This window comes from Emiliania huxleyi (genome assembly GCF_000372725.1).
Source record: "Emiliania huxleyi CCMP1516 unplaced genomic scaffold EMIHUscaffold_371, whole genome shotgun sequence".
Lineage (NCBI taxonomy): Eukaryota > Haptophyta > Isochrysidales > Noelaerhabdaceae > Emiliania > Emiliania huxleyi.
Window position 1 is genome coordinate 30,859 of NW_005199188.1, and position 18,808 is coordinate 49,666.

At 66.4% G+C, this 18,808-nt stretch overlaps 7 protein-coding genes across 7 annotated transcripts in view; 5 read left to right on the forward strand and 2 right to left on the reverse strand.

Annotated features, from left to right (window-relative positions):
- The window catches only part of EMIHUDRAFT_117971 (hypothetical protein), a gene marked incomplete at both ends in the record, with an annotated part of 3,333 nt that extends 3,070 nt beyond the window's left edge, over window positions 1–263 (forward strand). The window contains one exon of the mRNA XM_005771758.1: window positions 42–263. Coding sequence (XP_005771815.1) covers window positions 42–263 — 222 coding nt within the window. The remainder of the gene's footprint in view (window positions 1–41) is intronic.
- A 244-nt stretch (window positions 264–507) lies between these two features.
- EMIHUDRAFT_470080 (peroxiredoxin) lies at window positions 508–2,505 on the reverse strand (the record flags this gene model as incomplete). The annotated part of the gene is made up of 5 exons (XM_005771759.1): window positions 508–1,278; window positions 1,346–1,525; window positions 1,597–2,038; window positions 2,117–2,191; window positions 2,265–2,505. The coding sequence occupies 5 exons, from the start codon at window positions 2,503–2,505 to the stop codon at window positions 1,008–1,010; spliced, it is 1,209 nt and encodes a 402-aa protein (XP_005771816.1). The 3' UTR covers window positions 508–1,007.
- A 2,445-nt stretch (window positions 2,506–4,950) lies between these two features.
- EMIHUDRAFT_369474 (hypothetical protein) lies at window positions 4,951–5,863 on the forward strand. Its single transcript, XM_005771760.1, has 4 exons — window positions 4,951–5,109; window positions 5,187–5,286; window positions 5,367–5,399; window positions 5,474–5,863. The coding sequence occupies exons 2-4, from the start codon at window positions 5,278–5,280 to the stop codon at window positions 5,597–5,599; spliced, it is 168 nt and encodes a 55-aa protein (XP_005771817.1). The 5' UTR covers window positions 4,951–5,109; window positions 5,187–5,277; the 3' UTR covers window positions 5,600–5,863.
- A 1,383-nt stretch (window positions 5,864–7,246) lies between these two features.
- On the forward strand, window positions 7,247–8,132 carry EMIHUDRAFT_444892 (hypothetical protein). Its single transcript, XM_005771761.1, has one exon. It carries the CDS (start codon window positions 7,393–7,395, stop codon window positions 7,705–7,707), a length of 315 nt encoding a protein of 104 aa, XP_005771818.1. The 5' UTR covers window positions 7,247–7,392; the 3' UTR covers window positions 7,708–8,132.
- A 2,699-nt stretch (window positions 8,133–10,831) lies between these two features.
- Window positions 10,832–11,152, forward strand: EMIHUDRAFT_242882 (hypothetical protein; the record flags this gene model as incomplete). The annotated part of the gene is made up of 1 exon (XM_005771762.1): window positions 10,832–11,152. One exon carries the CDS (start codon window positions 10,832–10,834, stop codon window positions 11,150–11,152), a length of 321 nt encoding a protein of 106 aa, XP_005771819.1.
- Window positions 11,153–12,493: 1,341 nt separating this feature from the next.
- On the forward strand, window positions 12,494–13,699 carry EMIHUDRAFT_242883 (hypothetical protein; the record flags this gene model as incomplete). The annotated part of the gene is made up of 4 exons (XM_005771763.1): window positions 12,494–12,537; window positions 12,768–12,963; window positions 13,143–13,240; window positions 13,420–13,699. 4 exons carry the CDS (start codon window positions 12,494–12,496, stop codon window positions 13,697–13,699), a joined length of 618 nt encoding a protein of 205 aa, XP_005771820.1.
- Window positions 13,700–13,852: 153 nt separating this feature from the next.
- On the reverse strand, window positions 13,853–16,261 carry EMIHUDRAFT_242884 (hypothetical protein; the record flags this gene model as incomplete). Its single annotated transcript, XM_005771764.1, has 8 exons — window positions 13,853–14,053; window positions 14,237–14,379; window positions 14,447–14,642; window positions 14,778–15,015; window positions 15,088–15,251; window positions 15,319–15,408; window positions 15,521–15,658; window positions 15,806–16,261. The coding sequence occupies 8 exons, from the start codon at window positions 16,259–16,261 to the stop codon at window positions 13,853–13,855; spliced, it is 1,626 nt and encodes a 541-aa protein (XP_005771821.1).
- Window positions 16,262–18,808: the final 2,547 nt, after the last annotated feature.

An 18,808-nucleotide genomic window follows, 5' to 3' on the forward strand; every position in this document is an offset into this window, starting at 1 on the left:
AGCGGTGGGCCCCGCGGCTCGACCTCGACTTTAACGCGCAGCTGCTCGAGATCTCGCACGCAATCACCGCCACGCGCGTCACCGACCCGCCGCCGCCCGCGTCCAAGGGAGAGGCGCTCTCCGCCCTGCTCAGCGTCGCGTCGAGAAGCCTCCTCGTGCTGGAGGAGCTCGAGCCCGCCGCGTTCCGCGACGCGCGCCGCACGCTGCTGCAGCTGAGAGGGACGCTGCGCGAGCTCTACATGTCGGAGTGCATCCCGTACTGAGTGAGAGCGTCTGCTCCGTGAGTCTCCGTCTCTGTCTCCACAATCACATGTAGGTGTATGTGTTCTTCGAAACTTCCCCAGTGGTGACTGGTGTGTGGACTGTGGTGTGCGGAAAGAGAGTACACGCCAGCCTATCTACAATGGGGCTTGGGGGTCTCCAGCCTCCAGGGGGTCTCGGGGAGCGCCAGCCGCCACACTAGCTTCGTCCGCCTTCGACCGCGCACCGACGCAACCCCACCCCCCTCTCGCAAAATAATCGTCAACACGCACACACGACCGGCAGAGAACTCTCACGCACGATCTTTCTGCAGACGACTCCGGCAGCGGGACTGCCGCGGTGGGGCACGCGTCAAGCCCCGACATAGCATGTACACGCGTGGCGGCGCAAGGTGAGCTCAAGCTCTAGCGCACACGCTCATCAGCTCACTCGATCATGAAGGAACTTTCCTGCGGGCACACTTCCCCGTGTGCTGCGGCGCTTTGGAGCACGCGCCGCCGCGGATAAACGGCGAGCGCACGCTCGTGCATGGGAGCGCTCAAGACATGCCCATGGATCGCCGGCCTCTTCTCCGCAAGCAGCCGCTGCGGGAGCGCCGCCTGGGGAGCGGGATGTCGCCACAGAAGGCCGCCGGTCCCTTTGGAGAGCGGCGCTGTGCCTAGGAGGCCGTCGCCCGCTTGAGCTCGTCCGCCCGCACGCGCTTCGCCGCCTAATTAAGAGTTAATTAAGAGCTAATTAAGAGCTAATTAGAGCTCGTCCGCCCGCACGCGCTTCGCCGCCGTCTCGGCCGCCGCGTCGAGCTTGGCCCGCACCGCCGCCTTGCTCGCCATCATCTCGCTCGCCTCCTTGTCCGGCCTCGAGCCTACAACACGGGCGGGTCGCCTAGAAGGTTCGGGTGGCTCATAGAAGGTTCGATCGCCTCCTCCTCCGGCTTCGCGCCGCGCGAGCGAGCGAGCGGAGGAGGCGCCGCCTCGCGGCCCCTCGGGCGCGAGGCCCAAGTGGTGCCTGGCGACGAGCCTATGGGGAAGGTTCCTGGAAGGGTCGCGGCAAGGCTCCAGCAGGGGGCAGGGCGGTGCCGAGGGACGAGCCGGGGCTGAAGAAGGCGACGGCGGTGAGGAGGGCGACGGCCGCTCCGCCGAGGACCGTCTTCCGGTCCATCTCGGAAGCCTCCTCGGCCTCAACCTCGGGCGGCTTTGCGATCTGGAGCAAGCTGGCGGCGCCGGTCGTGCGGAGCTCGTCCATCCCCTCGTCCACCTCGACGCGCCTGCGGCAGGGTCCGCGGACGGTGAGAGGAGGGGGGAGAGGGCGCTCTCATGCAGAGACGGGCTTTCGCACGTCACGACGCCGTCCTCGACCATCAGCGCGAACCGCTTCGAGCGCAGCCCGACGCCGAAGCCCATGTCCTCGACGAGTCCGAGCGCCTTGACCAGGTCGCCGTCGCCGTCCGCGAGGTAGGTGAGGCTCGAGTCTCCTACGAAGAAGGCTCGGAGAAGCTTCAGAGAAGGTACCGGCCGCCTGCAGAGGGGAGGGAGGCTCGACTCTCCTACGGGGAAGGTTGTGAGAAGGTTCAGAGAAGGTTCCGTCCGCTTGCAGATGGGAGGGAGGCTCGAGTCGCCGAATCCGACGCAGTCGCGCAGCGAGTCGCGCCACGCGCTGATGACCCAGCGGTCGTTGGTGGTCACCACCGCAATGTTGGAGACGCCGTACTCGCCCAGGGTCTTTGCCGACTGGATCAGCCCAGGGAGGTGGAGGTCGGTGCACGTTGGAGTGAAGGCACCTACGTGCGGTCAGGCTGGCGAGTGAGGACGCGGGCCGACTGAGAGGCAGAGGCAGCGGCAGCGTCGTATCGGCTCACCGGGCATGCCGATCAGGAACGACTTGCCTTCTCCAAGAGCTTCCGCGATGTTGAGCGAGACGCTCTCGGCGAGTCCTAGCCGCAAGGTCTGGTGCTTGGTGTGCGATGAGCTAGCTTGGTGTACAAAACATGCAGCTGAGAAAGGCACCTTCCGTCGTTGCGTTCGGAGGAACCACCTCCACTTCGACGGCGGGGAGCACGGAGCCAACCTCGATGACGGGAATGTTGAGCTTGCGCTTGGGACGCAGGCGGCCGGCGACGCGGCCGAGAAGGCCCATCGCCGGCGTCGCCGCTCGCTGTGTGATAGCTGGCGTAGCCACAGATGCCACGAGGCTTGGCGTAGCCTGCTGTAGGAGAGCAGAGGCCCCCACCACGATGCAGAACATCATGATTGCCGTCGACTTTCTCGACTTCACAGCACCCTGACCACCAGTCTGAGGCCCTTTGTCAGCCGTTTCCGTCTGCTCTGCGCGGATCCGTTGCCAGATTGCGGGAAGCTTGCGCCCCCCTTCTGCGGATCGAACCCTCAGATGAGAGGAGTCGCGGTGCTTGAGAGTCGCGCAACATCAAATTCTTTGCACGGCGATCGTCATCACGTCCCACCGCAGAGCGTCCAACGCAAAGCTCGAGACGCGGTCTAGTGTCGCGCACCGGTTGTTTTTTCTTTTTTAATCTTCTGGTTGAGGTATTGGTAAAGCCGAGATTTCAACTTTGGGACAGGCCCCCCAGCTGCCGGAGGATCGTTTCTAGCCACGCCGGATTCGGGCGCGACGTCGCATTCGACGCCCAACGGTGGACTTTTGGTCAGTTTGGCACTTTGAGAGAGAGAGTTCTTGCGTTTAAATTCTTTTTGAAGATTCGGCCGATCCGGAGAGGACAAGCCTGCATCACCTCTCGACGGCGCGGCTGGAGGTCGATCTCGGCCTCTACCCCTATCAGCTTCACTAGTAGGGACGCTGCCTCGTCGATCGCCCGGGTCCTCACTCGGTCCTCGGTCCCCCTCACCCGCACGGCCTCGATTGCCGTCTGTCGAGCGGCCTGCACCGCCTCTCTGGACACCCGAGTCGAGGGGAGAGCCAGCGTCGTCATTGCTCTCGCCACCGCTGGCCACTCCCTCACTTCGTCGATGAAAGCCCGGCCCCGGCCCGAGTACTCCTCGTTGGCCGCCAGCAGATCTCGGAAGCGGCCTTGCCGCTCCACCCCCATGGGGCTTCGCCTTGGGCGCTCCGCTGGCCAGATCCCCACTAAAAAAACTAATCTTCTTGTTTTCAGATTCGGCCGAACCGAGGCACCTATTTTTTTTGCGAGGGAGGAGTTTTGTTGTAAAATTCTCTTTTCGGCATGAGTCTCCCAGTCTAAGGGACACGAGTGAGAGGGGAGAGAATACGATTCCATGCTTTTCTTTTTTCATTGATCAAGACGGCGCGCCAAAAATTCCACAGGCCTCGCCGATCTGCGTCGCAAAACGGCTGCGTCATGCCTGCAAAAAAGCGCGGCCGTGTCAGTATGTCGCCCGCCGCCGCCGCCAAGCAGCCTGAAACGACGCTCAAGGTGGCGAGAGGCGCGGATGCCATGCCGTCCCGCGCGGCGGCGGCGGCGATGCCTGTGATGCTGCTGGTTACAGAGGCCAGCCAACCGGGTGCGGCCATGGCCGATGCCGCACACGCCGACGTTGGCACAGAGCTGCCGGCTCCACCGCTCTCGACGGGCGACAGCGCGGGCGCGGCGGCTAAACCGGCTGCTGCTGCCGCGCCGGCGCTGCCGCAGGCTGCTGCTGCCGTGCCGGCGCTGCCGCCGGCGGGCCTGGCCAACCTCGCTGCGGGCGGGCTTGCTGCTGCCGGCGCCACCTTCGACGAGCTCTCTGAGGCGGGAAGCGAGCAGGGCGATACGAGCGACGATGGCTCGGACAGCGAGCAGGACGACGACGATGAGGAGGGTGCGGGCGGCGACTTCGAGGAGGGAGTCGCGCTGACAGAGGACGGGAAGCGGGCGCTGCGCGAGAATTTTTCGAAGCTGTGCGAGGGCATCCCAGCAGGGGAGGGCGAGGACGCCGCGCTGACGCAGGTGATTCGCAGCCAGCGGGCGCGGCTTCGGGCAGAGAAGCATGGGGACGCGTCCGATGTCACCACGGACGCGAGCGAGATGCTGGAGATGTGGCGGCTGGCAGAGAGCGTCCAGGACGGCGCTGTGCTTCTGACGGTCATGGTGTGCCTCTGCTCAATCCTGACACTGCTCTTCGTTGCTGACGTCAGCGGCGTTGGGTGGCTCAAGCGCGTTCTCTGCTCATCGCACAGGGAGGCCGCGCTCGGCTGCTCCGCCCTCGCTGTCCTGCTGTCGATGCAGCTCGTGCGGGCCATGCTGGCCCGCGCCGGATTCTTCCAGCTGCTTGTCGCTGTCAAGAGTGATCCCCGCTTCGACGAGTGCACCGAGGCGCGCGCACGGCCTCCCTGCACCGGCGTACAAATTCGACGCGTCTCGGACGGGACACCTCTACTAGAACCCGCTGCCTTCCGCCCCGCACGCAGGCCAACTTTCTGCGCGCTCTCATCTGGTGCGGGGCGCGCCTCCGCGTGCTGGCCTGGCCCCTGTGGCTTGTGGAGCTTGTGCGATCGATGATCCCTTGCTACTACGGCGCCGAGTTTGCGCTCACCGCTCAGACCGCTCCGCACGCGCCAACGTCGGAGCAGCGCGATCGCTACGCGTGGTATGTGTGGAACAACAACCTCGAGCGCATCGAAAAGATGGGGAGCCTGTTTGTGGCGGGCGGCGCGCTCAACGCGTGGTTCTCCGGTGAGTGTAGTGACTCCGGCCGCCCACGCAAAACTAGACTCGCAAATCAATAAGAGACTTGTGACTCGCCGCTCGACACACATGCACAACTCTCTACTACTAACGCACTAGTGTCACCGAGGCGGTCTTGTCCCGCCGTCCCTCGCAGGTGCCGCCGTTTTCTGGCTCCTCGACCTCGACGGGCGCTGGAAGCGGCGCCGCACCTACTCGCCCACACCGCCCCTCCCCACACACCCTAACGCTGCCGACAGGCAGCAAACGGCGACGCCTATAGGCGCGCCTTCAACTCGCAGCAAAGCCTCGCCGCTGTTGTGCTGGAGGTGGTGCGCGGCAGCGACCCCGGCGTCGCTGCGCCAGACGCCATCCACGCGATGCCGCACCTACTCGACGAAATGCTCGCTGTCTCACAGCAGCGTGCGGAGCGCTGGTGCGCAGAGATCCGAGAGGAGGGGCCGCTGACCCTCTTCGCACCGGGCGTTCGCTCGTTCGAGATCTGCGACGAGGGGGAGCGAGTGTGGGTCTCGCTGCGGGCGTGGAGCCCGCCGATGGCCGACGCCATCGGCGTGCCGTACACCCTCGCCGATCCGCCCGCCGACGCCGCGCGCGACCGAGCCGGCGGGCTGCTGCACGTGCCGCTGCCGGAGCCCTCGCGCCCGCTCCGCGATTACGTCGCACACGCCTCCGAAGCACTGAGCGCCCTCACCGCAGCGGCGTCTGCGCTCGGGACCGCCGCTCCGACGGCAGCACTGGCCCGCCTGAGGGAGCTGGCGGGCCAGCGCGCCTCGCTGACGACCGCCGAATTCGACCGGCGGCTGAAGCCGCTGCGGGAGGAGCTCGGCAGCGCGCCGCAGCTCCGCGCGCCGATCGGAGCGTACCTGTCCGCCTCCCTCTCCCTTTGCCGGCACCTCACCCGTGGTGATGTGCGGGCGGGCTGCGCGGCCGCCAAAGCGAGGGCTGCGCGGCAGCGCGTGCGCCGCGAGCACCCCGCCCTCGTCACCGCCGCCGCCGCCGCGGTGCGGGCGCTCGAGGCGCAGCTCCGGCAGCATCACCCCGCCGCGGAGCGCTCCACCTTCAAGCCGCAGCTGCGGGCGGCGGCGATCGAGGCGGCGCGCAGCAGCGCCGCAGCGGCGGGCGCGAGCAAGGCCGACATCCGCGCGGCGGCGGGGGCGGCCTGCCGCGACGTGAACCTGGAGGTCGCCCGCGAGCGGGAGCAGCGCGTGCGCCGCGAGCACCCCGCCCTCGTCACCGCCGCCGCCGCCGCGGTGCGGGCGCTCGAGGCGCAGCTCCGGCAGCATCACCCCGCCGCGGAGCGCTCCACCTTCAAGCCGCAGCTGCTCGAGGCGGCGGTCGTCGCGGCGCGCAGCAGCGCCGCAGCGTCGGGCGCGAGCAAGGCCGACATCCGCGCGGCGGCGGGGGCGGCCTGCCGCGACGTGGGCCAGGAGGTCGCCCGCGAGCGGGAGCAGCGCGTGCGCCGCGATCACCCCGCCCTCGTCACCGCCGCCGCCGCCGCGGTGCGGGCGCTCGAGGCGCAGCTCCGGCAGGCGCGGCCCGCCGCGGAGCGCTCCACCTTCAAGCCGCAGCTGCGGGCGGCGGCGATCGAGGCGGCGCGCAGCAGCGCCGCAGCGTCGGGCGCGAGCGAGGCCGACATCCGCGCGGCGGCGGGGGCGGCCTGCCGCGACGTGAGCCGCAGCGACGTGAGCCGCAATGCCTTGGACCGGCTCGCTGCGTCGTCTCCCGATCTGGACAGCTTCGCCATGCCGGCGAACATGCAACATGCACTCGACCACGCCAGCGCCAGCAACCGATACCTATGCTCCTACCCCGGCTGCCTGCACAGCAACAAAACTCGAACGGACACGCGTACCCACGCACGCTCGAAGCACGGGCTGTGGATAGCCGAGCTCGACGAGCTTGGCCGCGGCCTGTGTTGCATTGCGCCTAATGCCGACTCAAGGACCGCTCGACGCACCGCCGCTGCCGCCGCCGCCGCCGCCGCCGCCGCCGCCTCCACCTCCGCCACCATCGCCGCCGCCGCCGCCGCCGCCGCCGCCGCCGCCGCCGACCCCGCCGCCGCCGCCGCCGCCGCCGCCGCCGCCGCCGACCCCGCCGCCGCCGCCGGCGGCCAGAAGCGCCCGCGGGAGGCGGCAGAGGCGGCGACGGCGGTGGCGGCGCTTTCCGCGCCCGTCGCCAATGCCGCCGCGACCGTCACGAACGCCACCAGCGTGGCTGTGCCCGCCGCCGCCGCCGTGCAGCCGCCGCAGCAGCCGAAGAAGAGGGCTCCCTACTTCAGATGGTCGGAGCAGAACGAGCGTGTGTTTGCGCGCGTTGTGCAAGAGCGCACCCTGAGCCCTTCGCCAAGCGCCTTTGAGGCATGGATGAACGAGTACGAGCCCGACTCCGCGCCACCGCACAAAGCGATCCAATCGCGGCTGCAGAAACTGCGCGCGAAGGCCAAGGCGGCCGAAGCGGCCGCTGCCACGACGTGAATGGGGCAAGGAGAGCAGCGGGGGAGAGCCTGCGGCGGAGAGCCTGCGGCGGAGAGCCTGCGGGGAGAGATCGCGGAGAAAGACTGCGGGGCAGCTCCCTTGCCGGGAGAAGGCACGAGATGGCCGCGTACTCGAGGCTGGCCGCGTACTCGAGGCGGCTTCCGCGTGAGTCTTGAGATGAGAGAAGAGGAGAGGGGAAAGGAGACTTTGTGCATATGTAGGGGAGATGAATGTACGAGCAGTGTACCATCCGGTGCACCTCTGGAGGCACCTGCGAACGCAGCACTCCTCGTCATGGATTTACGGAGGCATTGATGCACGAGGCAGCACCAACTGGGGGGCGTGGGCGGAGGAAATAGCTGCGGAGGTGTCAGCAGTAGACATGGTGGGATGGGTGCTGAGAGAGCGCAGCTTCTCATCGCAGCTGGGCATTGAGCTTTGTCAGCCGACGCATTGCGACGGCTGGCAAAACTTGACGCGCCTAATGGTAGGTTGAAAAGGTCAAAGCCGCAGTGGGTTCTGACGGCGCAGTGGGTCGAAACAGCACGGTGCTGTTCCCGGCGCTGCGGAGGCAGTGCGTTGAAAAGTGCGTTGAAAAAGCAGCCTGCAAAAAGCGCAATAGCGTAATCTGCCCGGTGGGCCCTTCGAGACTGGCGCCAGATGAGCCGAGGAACCGCCAAGGAGCTGCTGCAAATGACAGGAGAGAGCCCACCGCGCTCACGAAGCACGGCTGTGTCCTGCTCGCGGCATGAAAAGAATTTTATGAGGAATTAACTGTCTCGAACAGAATTCTAAAACAAAAGCACTGGCACTAACACAGGTACACCACTGGAGCCGCCTAAGCGACTCCCGCGAGGACGGCGAGGCACTTAGCTCCGTGCACTCGACCGCCCTCGCCGCTGTCGCGGGGGAGGGTGACTGCACCAGAACCCGCGAAGAATTGTGTACGGGAGTGGGGATATCTGACCAAACTAGAGGAACGCATCAGGGCAGGCGCGCGGTTTCTTTGTTTTTTTTGTTTGGGGGGGGGGGGATCTTCTGGTTTAGGTATGTTGTTGCAAATCAGTCTGCGCTAGTCGGCTCAAGAATTAGAAGAAATTTCTCCTGCCCGCGATGTCTGCCCCGCCCCCCCCGCGCCGCCGCTCGCGCCGCCTCGCCCCCGCAGCGACCGCCGCGCCCTCGCCAGACACACCGCCGCCAACCCGCCTCCTCGACCCGCGGTTTCTTTGTTTTTGATTCTTTGGTTTTGTATGATGTTGGCAAATCAGTCTGCGCTAGTCGGATGGAAAATTCGCGCGGAAAATTTCTTTTTCTCGCGATGTCCACCCCGCCGCGCCGCCGCTCGCGCCGCCTCGCCGCCGCCTCCGCCGCCGCGCCCTCGCCAGACACGCCGCCGCCCACCCACCTCCTCGACCTCCCTACGGAGCTCCTCGCGCGCGCCCTCTCTCGCTGCGATCCTGCCGACATCGCTCGCGTCGCGGCCGTCTCGCTCGCTCCTCTTCCACGCCTCGCTTGCGCTGGAGGGCATCCGCTTGTGGGCGCAAGAGCGCGGCTTCGAGCTGCCGGCGCAGCCCGAGGGCGAGGGCTGCGCCGTGCGGTGGCTGTGCTTCGCCGCGCTGCTGCGCGAGTCCAACCCGCCGGCGAGGGCGGCGGCAGGCGAAACGCACAGCAGCGTCTTCATCGACGGCGAGGGGCGGCTCTCGTCGTGCGGCACAGAGTACAAACCAGGGCTGCTCGGGCACGGCGAGGGCGTGACGCGGCTCAACACGCCGACCCGCCTCCCGTCGACGCTGGGCGGCGAGCGCGCTGTGAGCGTGTCGGCTGCAAGCCGCCACAGCCTCGCCCTCACCGCCGACGGAGCTGTCTGGAGCTGGGGCCGCGGAGTAGCCGGTTGCTTGGGCCACGGCGACGAGCAGAACCAGCTGCTGCCGACGAAGATCGAGGCCTTGGCTGGCCAGCGCGTCGTCGCTGTGTCGGCTGGGGCCACTCACAGCCTCGCCCTCACCGCCGATGGCGCCGTCTGGAGCTGGGGCCGTGGAATTATTGGCATGTTGGGCCACGGCGACGGGCAGCGCCAGCTGCTGCCGAAGAAGATCGAGGCCTTTGCTGGCCAGCGCGTCGTCGCCGTCTCGGCTGGAGATGCTCACAACCTCGCCCTCACCGCCGACGGGGCTGTCTTTACCTGGGGCTTTGGAGCCCACGGCCGGTTGGGCCACGGCGATCAGCAGCGCCAGCTGCTGCCGAAGAAGGTCGAGACGCTGGAAGGGCGGCGCGTCGTCGCTGTGTCGGCGGGAAGCGACCACAGCCTCGCCATCACCGCCGACGGCTCTGTCTGGAGCTGGGGCTATGGAGACTGTGGCAAGCTGGGCCACGGCGACGTGCAGGACCAGCTGCTGCCCAAGAAGGTCGAGGCCTTGGCTGGCCAGCGCGTCGTCGCTGTTTCGGCTAGAATGTCTCACAGCATCGCCATCACCGCCGACGGCGCCCTCTGGAGCTGGGGCCGCGGAGCAGCCGGTCGCTTGGGCCACGGCGACGAGCAGGGCCAGCGGCAGCCAAAGAAGATCGAGGCTTTGCTGACCAGCGCGTCGCCGTTGTTTCGGCTGGAAGCAGCCACAGCCTCGCCATCACCGCCGACGGCGCCGCCTTTACCTGGGGCAAGGGCGAGGACGGCTGCCTAGGCCACGGAGAGGACCTGTCGAACCAGCTGCTGCCCAAGAAGATCGAGGGATGCGACACTTGCGACTCTTGAGGCATGAGGGGTCCGCAGCAGTGAGACGAGCGCGCCGGGCCCGCGGACCGGGCAGATTGCGGTTTGGCCTTTCCGCTTTGGGCGTTTGGGCGGGGGAAAAGGTGGAGCGCTAAACCGCCACGGCCCCGAGGTTATCGAAAAATATCGTGTGACAAGTCCGAAGTCGCGCTCGTGCGGCACTTGAGGCAAACCCCACTTTGGGACCTATTTGAGGCGGTGTGACGGCACTCACAGGGCACGGGAAGCTCTCCCGCCGTGTCTGCGTGGCCCGCCCGACCCGCGGGGAACGGCACGCGCCCCTCCCGGCGGAGCTGGGTGCGGCAGACGGGCCCACGGGTCGGTTCCGGGCCGATTTGGGGCCGTTCTGTGTAGACTAGGTCCAGCCCTGGGTGGCGCAGATCTGACGTTTTGTATCTGTAAGTATAAAGATGAGAGTGAGGTTGAACCGGACCCAATCAAAGTCGGCGGGTTTCCAGGGGGGGGGTATGACGAAAAACGGCGGGCGCATTTGGGCACATGACTGGGAGAACTCTGTGGTGGACCCGCTGGGCGAAAGGAGCTCGCAGACCGTTGCAGCCTCACGATGGCATCGAGCGGAGCGAGTGCGAGCGCGGCGGCCAAGCAGCGGCACCAGGAGAGCTGCGAGCTGACACGAGCGCGCTCGTCGATGCGGCGAGGGGGCAGAGGCAGATGCCCGAGCTGATGCCAGAATTTGACCTCGCGTTCATGTCTCAGATGCTGGGCGGTGGAGCCGTCCGGTCGGAGCCAGAAGACCCAGCCACTGGCGACGACGAGACGACGATGCAGCAGGCCGCCGTCGACATTGCCCTCCAGCTTTTCACGGATGACGGCGGGCTGCAAGCGCTGCTCGCATCTGATGAACCGAGCGCAGAGAGGGTTGCGCTGGAGGGCGCCGACAACGCGCTTGCAAACTCGCGTGCGAGGTTGGATCAGCTTTACGAAGTGGTCAGTGACAATCGTCACTTGGAGCACTTGGAGTGCAGTCGGTAGCCTCACATCCAGGGCCGGTGAGCTGAGAACGTCAGATCCGTGTTTTTTTTGGTCTTGCGGTACATCTCTCCGCTCGCCACCTCACGCTCCGCCGTCCGGCCATGGTTGGTCCGATGGAGCTCGCCGAGCTCCATCGGACCATCCAACTCCGGTCACCGGGTCTGAACGCGCTCAGCCTCAGGAGGTACCAAACCGCGCGAATTCTGCACGCCTCGCTGCACCGCTGGCTTGACTGAATCAGGCAGCAGCAGGCTGCTGCTGCTGCCACAGCAGCAGTCTGCTGCGGCCCTAATACGCAAGTTGATGACTAGCAGCACTGCCGGGGGCATTCGAGCCGCCACAGCCGGTGTGCGGCTGTGCACTGCCACCTGCCCGCGGCTACGCACAATGTGCGCTCGCATTGGATGAGCCCTGCTGATGGACCTGCATCGCCTAGCTGCACGAGAGCAATGCCGCAGGCAGTGGCCGTGGGATACACTGCGAGCACACTTGGTGCAGCTGCGAGGTGCAGCAAGAGCACGTCGTTCCTGCCTCTGATGCCACTCTCGCGGCTTGCAGCGCGTCACTCGCGCATGCTCTCCAGGAGCTATGGCGGGCGCGTGTGTGGGGCTGTAGCCTGTGTTTGGCCGGTTCTGACCCGTTTACTATCAGTATCATGTCCGGGCCACAAAAAATCGCACACGGGTAGCGGCTCAGGGGCCCAGTAAGTCGCGGAATCGCCAAATGTCACAACCTGCGCCACCCAGGGCTGGACCTAGTCTGTAGTTCTGGGTCAAAATCGAGCTACACAGTTAAAAATCTCGCCCCCACGGATGATACTTTTTGATTTTTCTAGCCACGATCGTCGCCCGGGCCCGTGAGGCCATGGGAACGCCCTCGGATTGTACAGCACCCTCCACTAGCCACAACCGTGGGCCCTCAACTGCGTATCGGTGTCGCCGCAAAATAGCCTTCAGACGCTGTCTCGTCGTTATAAATCGGCCAATCTGGCCCCTCTGCCACAAGTTTTGCTTTGGGACGCACCGCAGCACGGCGGAGTCGAGATCCGGCGCGCAAACATCAAAAGTATCATCAACCGGGCCCGGCTAGACCTGCCACCGGAGAGACGTGTGAGTGTTAGAGTTGTTTTTGTTGCCACCGGAGGCGCGCAAAATGGAGGCGATTTTGTGGTGGGAAAGCGCAAGATGGCCAGAACGGGGCGCCGCGCGCTCGGGAGCGCTCGCCGCTCGCAGGCCAACTCCTCCCCAGCACGGTGCGTGCGTGCGCTCAGGTTGTGCCGCGACTTCACAGCCTCCGCCGTGAAGCTTCCCAGCACGTTGAGGGCGGACGCTTTTCGGCGCCATGGTTTTGGCGCAGTGCTTCGCCGGCTGTCATCCCAGTCCATGGTCGCTCCACAACGATTCCCAGGCGTGCCCGCACGCTCCTCAGGGGAGTGGGCACGCCTCTTGCTATCCTGAAGCGCGCGTCAAGCCCGCTCGACCGTGAGCTTGCTCAGCGAACAGTTTTTCAACAGACGTTGAGTGACGGGCGTGAATCTCCCACACACTCGCCAACTCCTGACTGAGTAGGCCTAGTACCCACGTGATAGCCCCACTGATCCATCCCATGCGATCAGGCGCCGCTCGGACCCCATCTTCGAGCAGGATTCCTCGCGGCAACACAACTCGGCGCTCTCGATGTGCGCGCTAGGCAGTCTCAACGCCGATTACTGCCGAGCGCGCACGACTCGTCGGCGTACCGGCGTGCCGCTGGCATACTACGCGACGGTGGAGGCGCGTGGGCTCGCTCAAAAGGCATGCATCTGTCGGAGAGTGTGCCGCAAGACCTGATGTGCCTCTGCTCCAGGTGTGTGGCAGTTCGATGGATCCAGCCCAGCGACCTCCACGTGACGATTGAGGACTGCTCTTCCCCTCCGGCCGAGCCTCCAGTCCCTGCCACCGTGCACTGGCGCCAGCGAGCTGCATTTACATCCCGCACGCGCGATCGGCAGTCGAGTTACAACCCGCAGCTGTGCTGTGTGCGCGCGCACTCGAAACGTGGTTCGGCGATCTCTCGGCGACCACTCATCGACTCGCGCTCGGACGCGAGGTGCGTGCTCGCCTGCCTCCCCCGGGAAGGACACGGCCATTTCCAGCGAGATCTGTGGAATCATCCTCACCACCCTGCCCTCACGCCACCCAACCCGTCCGGCTGCTGCCATACTGGGACGTGAGTGCAATATTTGTGCTGCCCTCGCTATCCCGACGCGTGTGCTCCGCTCCCCGCAGGCGAGGATCGCCGTCGCGCACCAACACGCTTCGTCCGGGAGGCGCGCGGCGCGACCCGCGTTGCGAGAGCGTCGGCGGAGCCCGCGTGCCGGCCCTCTCTGGGACCGCCGCCGGGGCCGAGAGGGCGCAGATTCGGCCCCCCAGGGTCAAAGAGGGCGGTTCTGACACCGCCAAGCGGTGCTTTCGTGGACCCCACGAGCTCGCGTTCATCCGTGCAAAAATATTTATTTACCCGCAGTTCGCCTCAAGTGGTGCGGTTCCGCGGAGCTTCGACTCGTGAGAAGACTGAAGGAAGAACACTTATACTCGCACACGAACGCGCACTCTCACTGTGTGCTCTCGAGACGCAAAACATAAACATAATGAGGTCAGTGGACTAGCGCCACAGGCACACCGCCGCGCAATACGACCGTCCTCTCCCGGCTCCGCGCCCTCACTCCGCCCGCCCGCGCTTCGGCGGTCGCTTCTCGTCCGCCCCCTTGCTCGCCGCCCGCTTCTCGATCGCCTTGCGCGGCACCGGCCTCGCCTTGTCGGCGATCACGCCCGCCGCCTTGAGCTCGTCCCGGATCTTGTCGGCGGTGGCAAAGTCCTTTGACCGCTTGGCCGCCACCCACGCGTCCAGCCGCGGCGCGAGCTCCGCGAGGAGCTCCTCCGACGGCGCCGCTCCGCCGCCGCCGCCGCCGCCGCCCCCCTCGCCCTCGTCGGAGTCGGCCTCCGCCTCGGTCGGCTTGCCGCCGCCGGCTCGCTTCGCCTTTGGCTCGCGGCGCGGCGTCTTGCGCTTGCGCTCCTGCCGCTCCGCCGCAGACGAAAGCGGCACACTCGCCGCAAAGGCGGCGCGCAGCTCCGCCTCGAACCGCCCATCCGCGGGCCACTTGCGAGAGCCGCGCTCCGTCTGCAGCACAAAGACGACGGTGTCGTACGGCGACGCGCGCAGCGGGTCGGCCCGCTGGTGCGACGCGCCTACCGGGGAAGGTTCCGAGAAGTTTCGGGGGCGGCTCACCGCGCGGCGGGCCTGGGCCGGCGCGACCGTCGCAGAAGCCGTGGTCTGCGGCGGCGACGAGGACCGCCCTCCGCAGGAAGGGCGAAGCGGAGAGGCTGGCGTGCGCGCGCGTCTCCTTCCAGCCCGGCATGATGAAAGCGAAGGAGAGGGGGGCGTCGGCGGCGGCAGCCGCGGCGAGCAGCTCTTCGACGCGCGCGGCGGCGGCGTCGAGGATGGCGTGCACCTGCTCACAGCCGGAGGCGTGAAGAGGCGCTGTTCACACCTGAGGAAGAGGAGGAGGGCGTGCACCTAGGTCGCAACCGTGTCACGCTCTCGCGGTCATCCCGGCGACGCGACCTCGGGCGGGGAGGCGGCGCACAAAGGGCGGGTTGCACGCGCAGGAGCCCGAGGCGAGCTGCGCCGGCTTGAGGCGGAAGAAGGAGCCGCTGCTCCCGAACGCGCCGTCGACGTCCGAAAAGCCGGAGCCGAACGTGGGCAGGTAGCAGTTGAGTGGCGAGGCGAAGGCCTCGAACCCCACCCCAAGCCTCGAGGTGAGCACGCGCCACACCGCCGGCGCGATGGCGGCGTGGAAGCCGTGTCCGCGCAGCGTCTTGTACCTATTCCGGGAGCGGGGCGCGGGCGTGGAGCGGGCGAGCCGTGTGCAAGCCGCGCCCGCGCGGCGTCCGCACCGCAGCAGCAGCGCAAAGAGCCGCTGGTGGAAGGCCGCGCGCGGGTCGGGCGTCGCCTCCGACGCCTGGGCAGACAGCCGCGCGCCGGCGACCTCCGCCTCGATCTCCACGCCTCCGGGCGATCCCTCGGTGGACCACCAGGCCGGCGCCTCAACCGCGGCCGCCTATTCACAGCTGCAGGTGTGAAGAGACGCTGTTCACACCTCTGCTCCACCAGGCCGGCGCCTCAACCGCTGCCTCCGCCTCTGCCTCCGGCGCGCCCTCCGCCGGCATCGCACGGCGGTGGAGGAGTGCGAGCTTGGCGTACGGTGCGTGGCCAACCTTGACGAAGTGGCGGCCGCACCGGAGGTCGACCGAGTGGCGGTGCACCTCGATCGTCAATTAAGAGTTAATTAAGAGCTAATTAGCGCAGGTCGACCGAGTGGCGGTGCACCTCGATCTCGAGCGGCGGCAGCGACGCCCCCTTGCCCGACGCTGCCTGCTGCCGCTCCTTTGCACGCTTCTTGGAGAGCGCCGCCGCCTCGGCCTTGAGCTCCAGCGCGATCGCGCGCGCGTCGGAGAGCATCAGGCCCTGCATCATCAGGTCCTCGGCGAGGGCGGCCGCAGCGTCCTTGCCGCCCGTCGCGGCGCCCGCGCCCGCGGCGCCGCCGGCGACCGGCCCACCGCCCGCCTTGTTCTCCTTGCTGGGCTTGAGCAGAGGCGCCGCGCCGGGCAGCACCGGGTGGCCGGCGCTCTTTGGAAGGAGGCCATCCTCCTCCCACTTGGCCGCCCAGCGCCAGCGCTCAAAGGTGAGCGGCCGGACGGGCCGTGGGAGCCGCGACGCGCGGCAAAGCTCGTCGAGCTTTGCTCGCAGCATGTCGGAGGCGCGGGCGACGCCCATCTCGAGCGCGACGGCGGGCGCCGGCGACAGAATCGCAGAGCGGTCGGCGCGCAGCGGCCTCGCCCACTTTGGCGGCGGCGCGTTCACGTCACAGAGGACCGGCTCGCGGTTCAGGCGGCCGGGCGCAGCGCTCGCCGCCTCGCCGGCCCCAGTCGCATCAGCATCAGTGTGGAGGTGGCGACGGAGCTCCTTGGCCTTCTTGGGCTTCTTTTGCTCAGCGACCATCACAAAATGGGCAAGCGGTGGGGAGGAAGCGAGGCTCGTGCCGGGCTGACGAAAAAAGTAAATCGACATATTGTTCGAAGAGAGAGTGGACCTGAGAGACTATGGAAAGTTCACGTCATGACGGTTAGCCGCTGTCACGACGGTTAGCCGCTGTCATCACAGCTGCCAGCTGTCATACAGCAAACGACAGCGACAGTGACACCTACCTGTCACCAGCTGTCACCAGCTGTCACCAGCTGTCACCAGCTGTCACCAGCTGTCGTTGCTGCTGTCGTTGCTGCTGTCGTTGCTGCTGTCGTAACCATCCCCGACTGGTCCAACTGTCACTGCTGCTGTAATTGCGCAGCTGTCATTGCTGCTGTCATTGCTGCTGTCATTGCTGCTGTCATTGCTGCTGTCATTGCTGCTGTCATTGCTGCTGTCATGAGCACCCCCGCAGGACAGTGTGTGGTGCCACTAACGAGAGAGACAGGACACTCAAGATATAGATGCATGCGCGCAAGACCGCTCACTCGCACGCCCGACGCCACATGAGAAACCCTCTCAACAGTAGCCACGCACGGTCAGCAGCAGCGGGCGTGAGTCGGAGAATCTGCAAAACCCTTGCCCTCCTTCCTCCAGCATGTGCCGTGATGGGCTCCAGCGCTGGTTCATCTGCCGCTCAAAAATCTCACGCGAGCGAACGGTGTCAATCCTCAGCCGCGAGGATTGGGACCTTGAAATCCACGATCACAAACGCTGCTGTGCATCAGGCGTTGAGAGCTACATCCACGCGCACCGGTGTCTTATTTTAGTCCATGGGGTGTACTGCACAGATGGGTGGGTGGGCGGTTGGGCCCGTTCACGAGGGCTATGGCTGCCTCACGGCTGTGCCTGTGGCGCTGCCTCGCTGTCGCTGTCGCTGTCGCTGTCGCTGTTGCTGTCGCTGTCGCTGTCGCTGTCACTCGCGGGGCCCCGCGCTGACATTGTCACCGCCTGTCGTTGGCATTCACTGGCTTCACTGTCACTGTCACTATGGCTGTCACTGTTCCTGGTGCCTTTCACTCCTCCTTGGCAGCTGGCTGTCACCAGCTGTCACCAGCTGTCACCAGCTGTCACCAGCTGTCACCAGCTGTCGTTGCTGCCGTCGTTGCTGCTGTCGTTTCGCAGCCGCTGTCATGACATATTGACCACGTCATGACGGTTAACAGCCGTTTTAACCGTCATGACGTGAACTTTCCATAGTCTCTGAGCAATAATATGAGTTCATTTAATAAAATAATATGACTGGGAGGCAAATGATCGCAGTGGGCGTCACAGAAGACTCGTCCTTGCTCGAGGAGAGCTCGATAGACTCGAGGGGCCAGGATATGCAGCGAGGAGGGCGGAGCTGCGCCGAAAGGCGCAAGAAGCCGCGAGAGCAAGGGACCGGCAGGAGGCGGCGGCGCCGCAGAACGAAGCAGAGGAGAGCGACGCGACAGAAGAAGAAGAGACAAGGGAAAGAACGACGAGAAGGGGGCGACCGCGAGGTGGCATGAAGGTCGCAGCGAGAATCTGCGAGAGACTGCGAAGAGAGATAGGAAGAGGCAGACTCCCTAGGGTGGGCGACGGCTAGCGAAAAATAACTAAAAAGAAAGCGGGGCGCACTCGTTTTTCGGACGTCCCATGCCGCGACGGGACGTTTGCGAGTTCCTCGGCGAGCAGTGCGGGCGAGAGGTGCTGATGGCTGCGGATGCGGACGGCGACACGCCAGCGCACAAGGCCGCTTACTATGGCCATGTCGACGCGCTCCGATGCCTTTTCGAGCAGTGCGGGCGAGAGGTGCTGACGGCTGCGGATGCGGACGGCGGCACGCCAGCGCACCGCGCCGCTTACAATGGCCATGTCGACGCGCTCCGCTTCCTCGTCGAGCAGTGCGGGCGAGAGGTGCTGACGGCTGCGGATGCGGACGGCGACACGCCAGCGCACGGCGCTGTTGCCAATGGCCATGTCGACGTGCTCCGCTTCCTCGTCGAGCAGTGCGGGCGAGAGGTGCTGATGGCTGCGGGTGCGGGCGGCTGGACGCCACCGCACCTCGCCGCTTACAATGGCCATGTCGACGCACTCCGCTTCCTCGTCGAGCAGTGCGGGCGAGAGGTGCTGATGGCTGCGGATGCAAACGGCGACACGCCAGCGCACGACGCCGCTAGGAATGGCCATGTCGACGTGCTCCGCTTCCTCTTCGAGCAGTGCGGGCGAGAGGTGCTGACGGCTGCGGGTGCGGGCGGCTGGACGCCAGCGCACTGGGCCGCTAGGAATGGCCATGTCGACGCACTCCGCTTCCTCGTCGAGCAGTGCGGGCGAGAGGTGCTGACGGCTGCGGATGCAAACGGCGACACGCCAGCGCACGACGCCGCTAGGAATGGCCATGTCGACGCACTCCGCTTCCTCGTCGAGCAGTGCGGGCGAGAGGTGCTGATGGCTGCGGATGCAAACGGCGACACGCCAGCGCACGACGCCGCTGGCAAAGGCCATGTCGACGCACTCCGCTTCCTCGTCGAGCAGTGCGGGCGAGAGGTGCTGACGGCTGCGGCTGCGAGCGGCCGCACGCCAGCGCACCACGCCGCTGCCAATGGCCATGTCGACGCACTCCGCTTC

What these genes read in the sequence shown, in the direction of transcription:
- EMIHUDRAFT_369474 (XM_005771760.1), top strand. An exon ending in GGCGTTCGCTCGTTCGAGAT is followed by an intron (nt 5,400 to 5,473) that starts CTGCGACGAGGG and finishes CCATCGGCGTGC; the next exon opens with CGTACACCCTCGCCGATCCG.
- EMIHUDRAFT_444892 (XM_005771761.1), top strand. Translation starts at nt 7,393, where the DNA reads ATGGGGCAAGGAGAGCAGCGGGGGAGAGCCTGCGGCGGAGAGCCTGCG.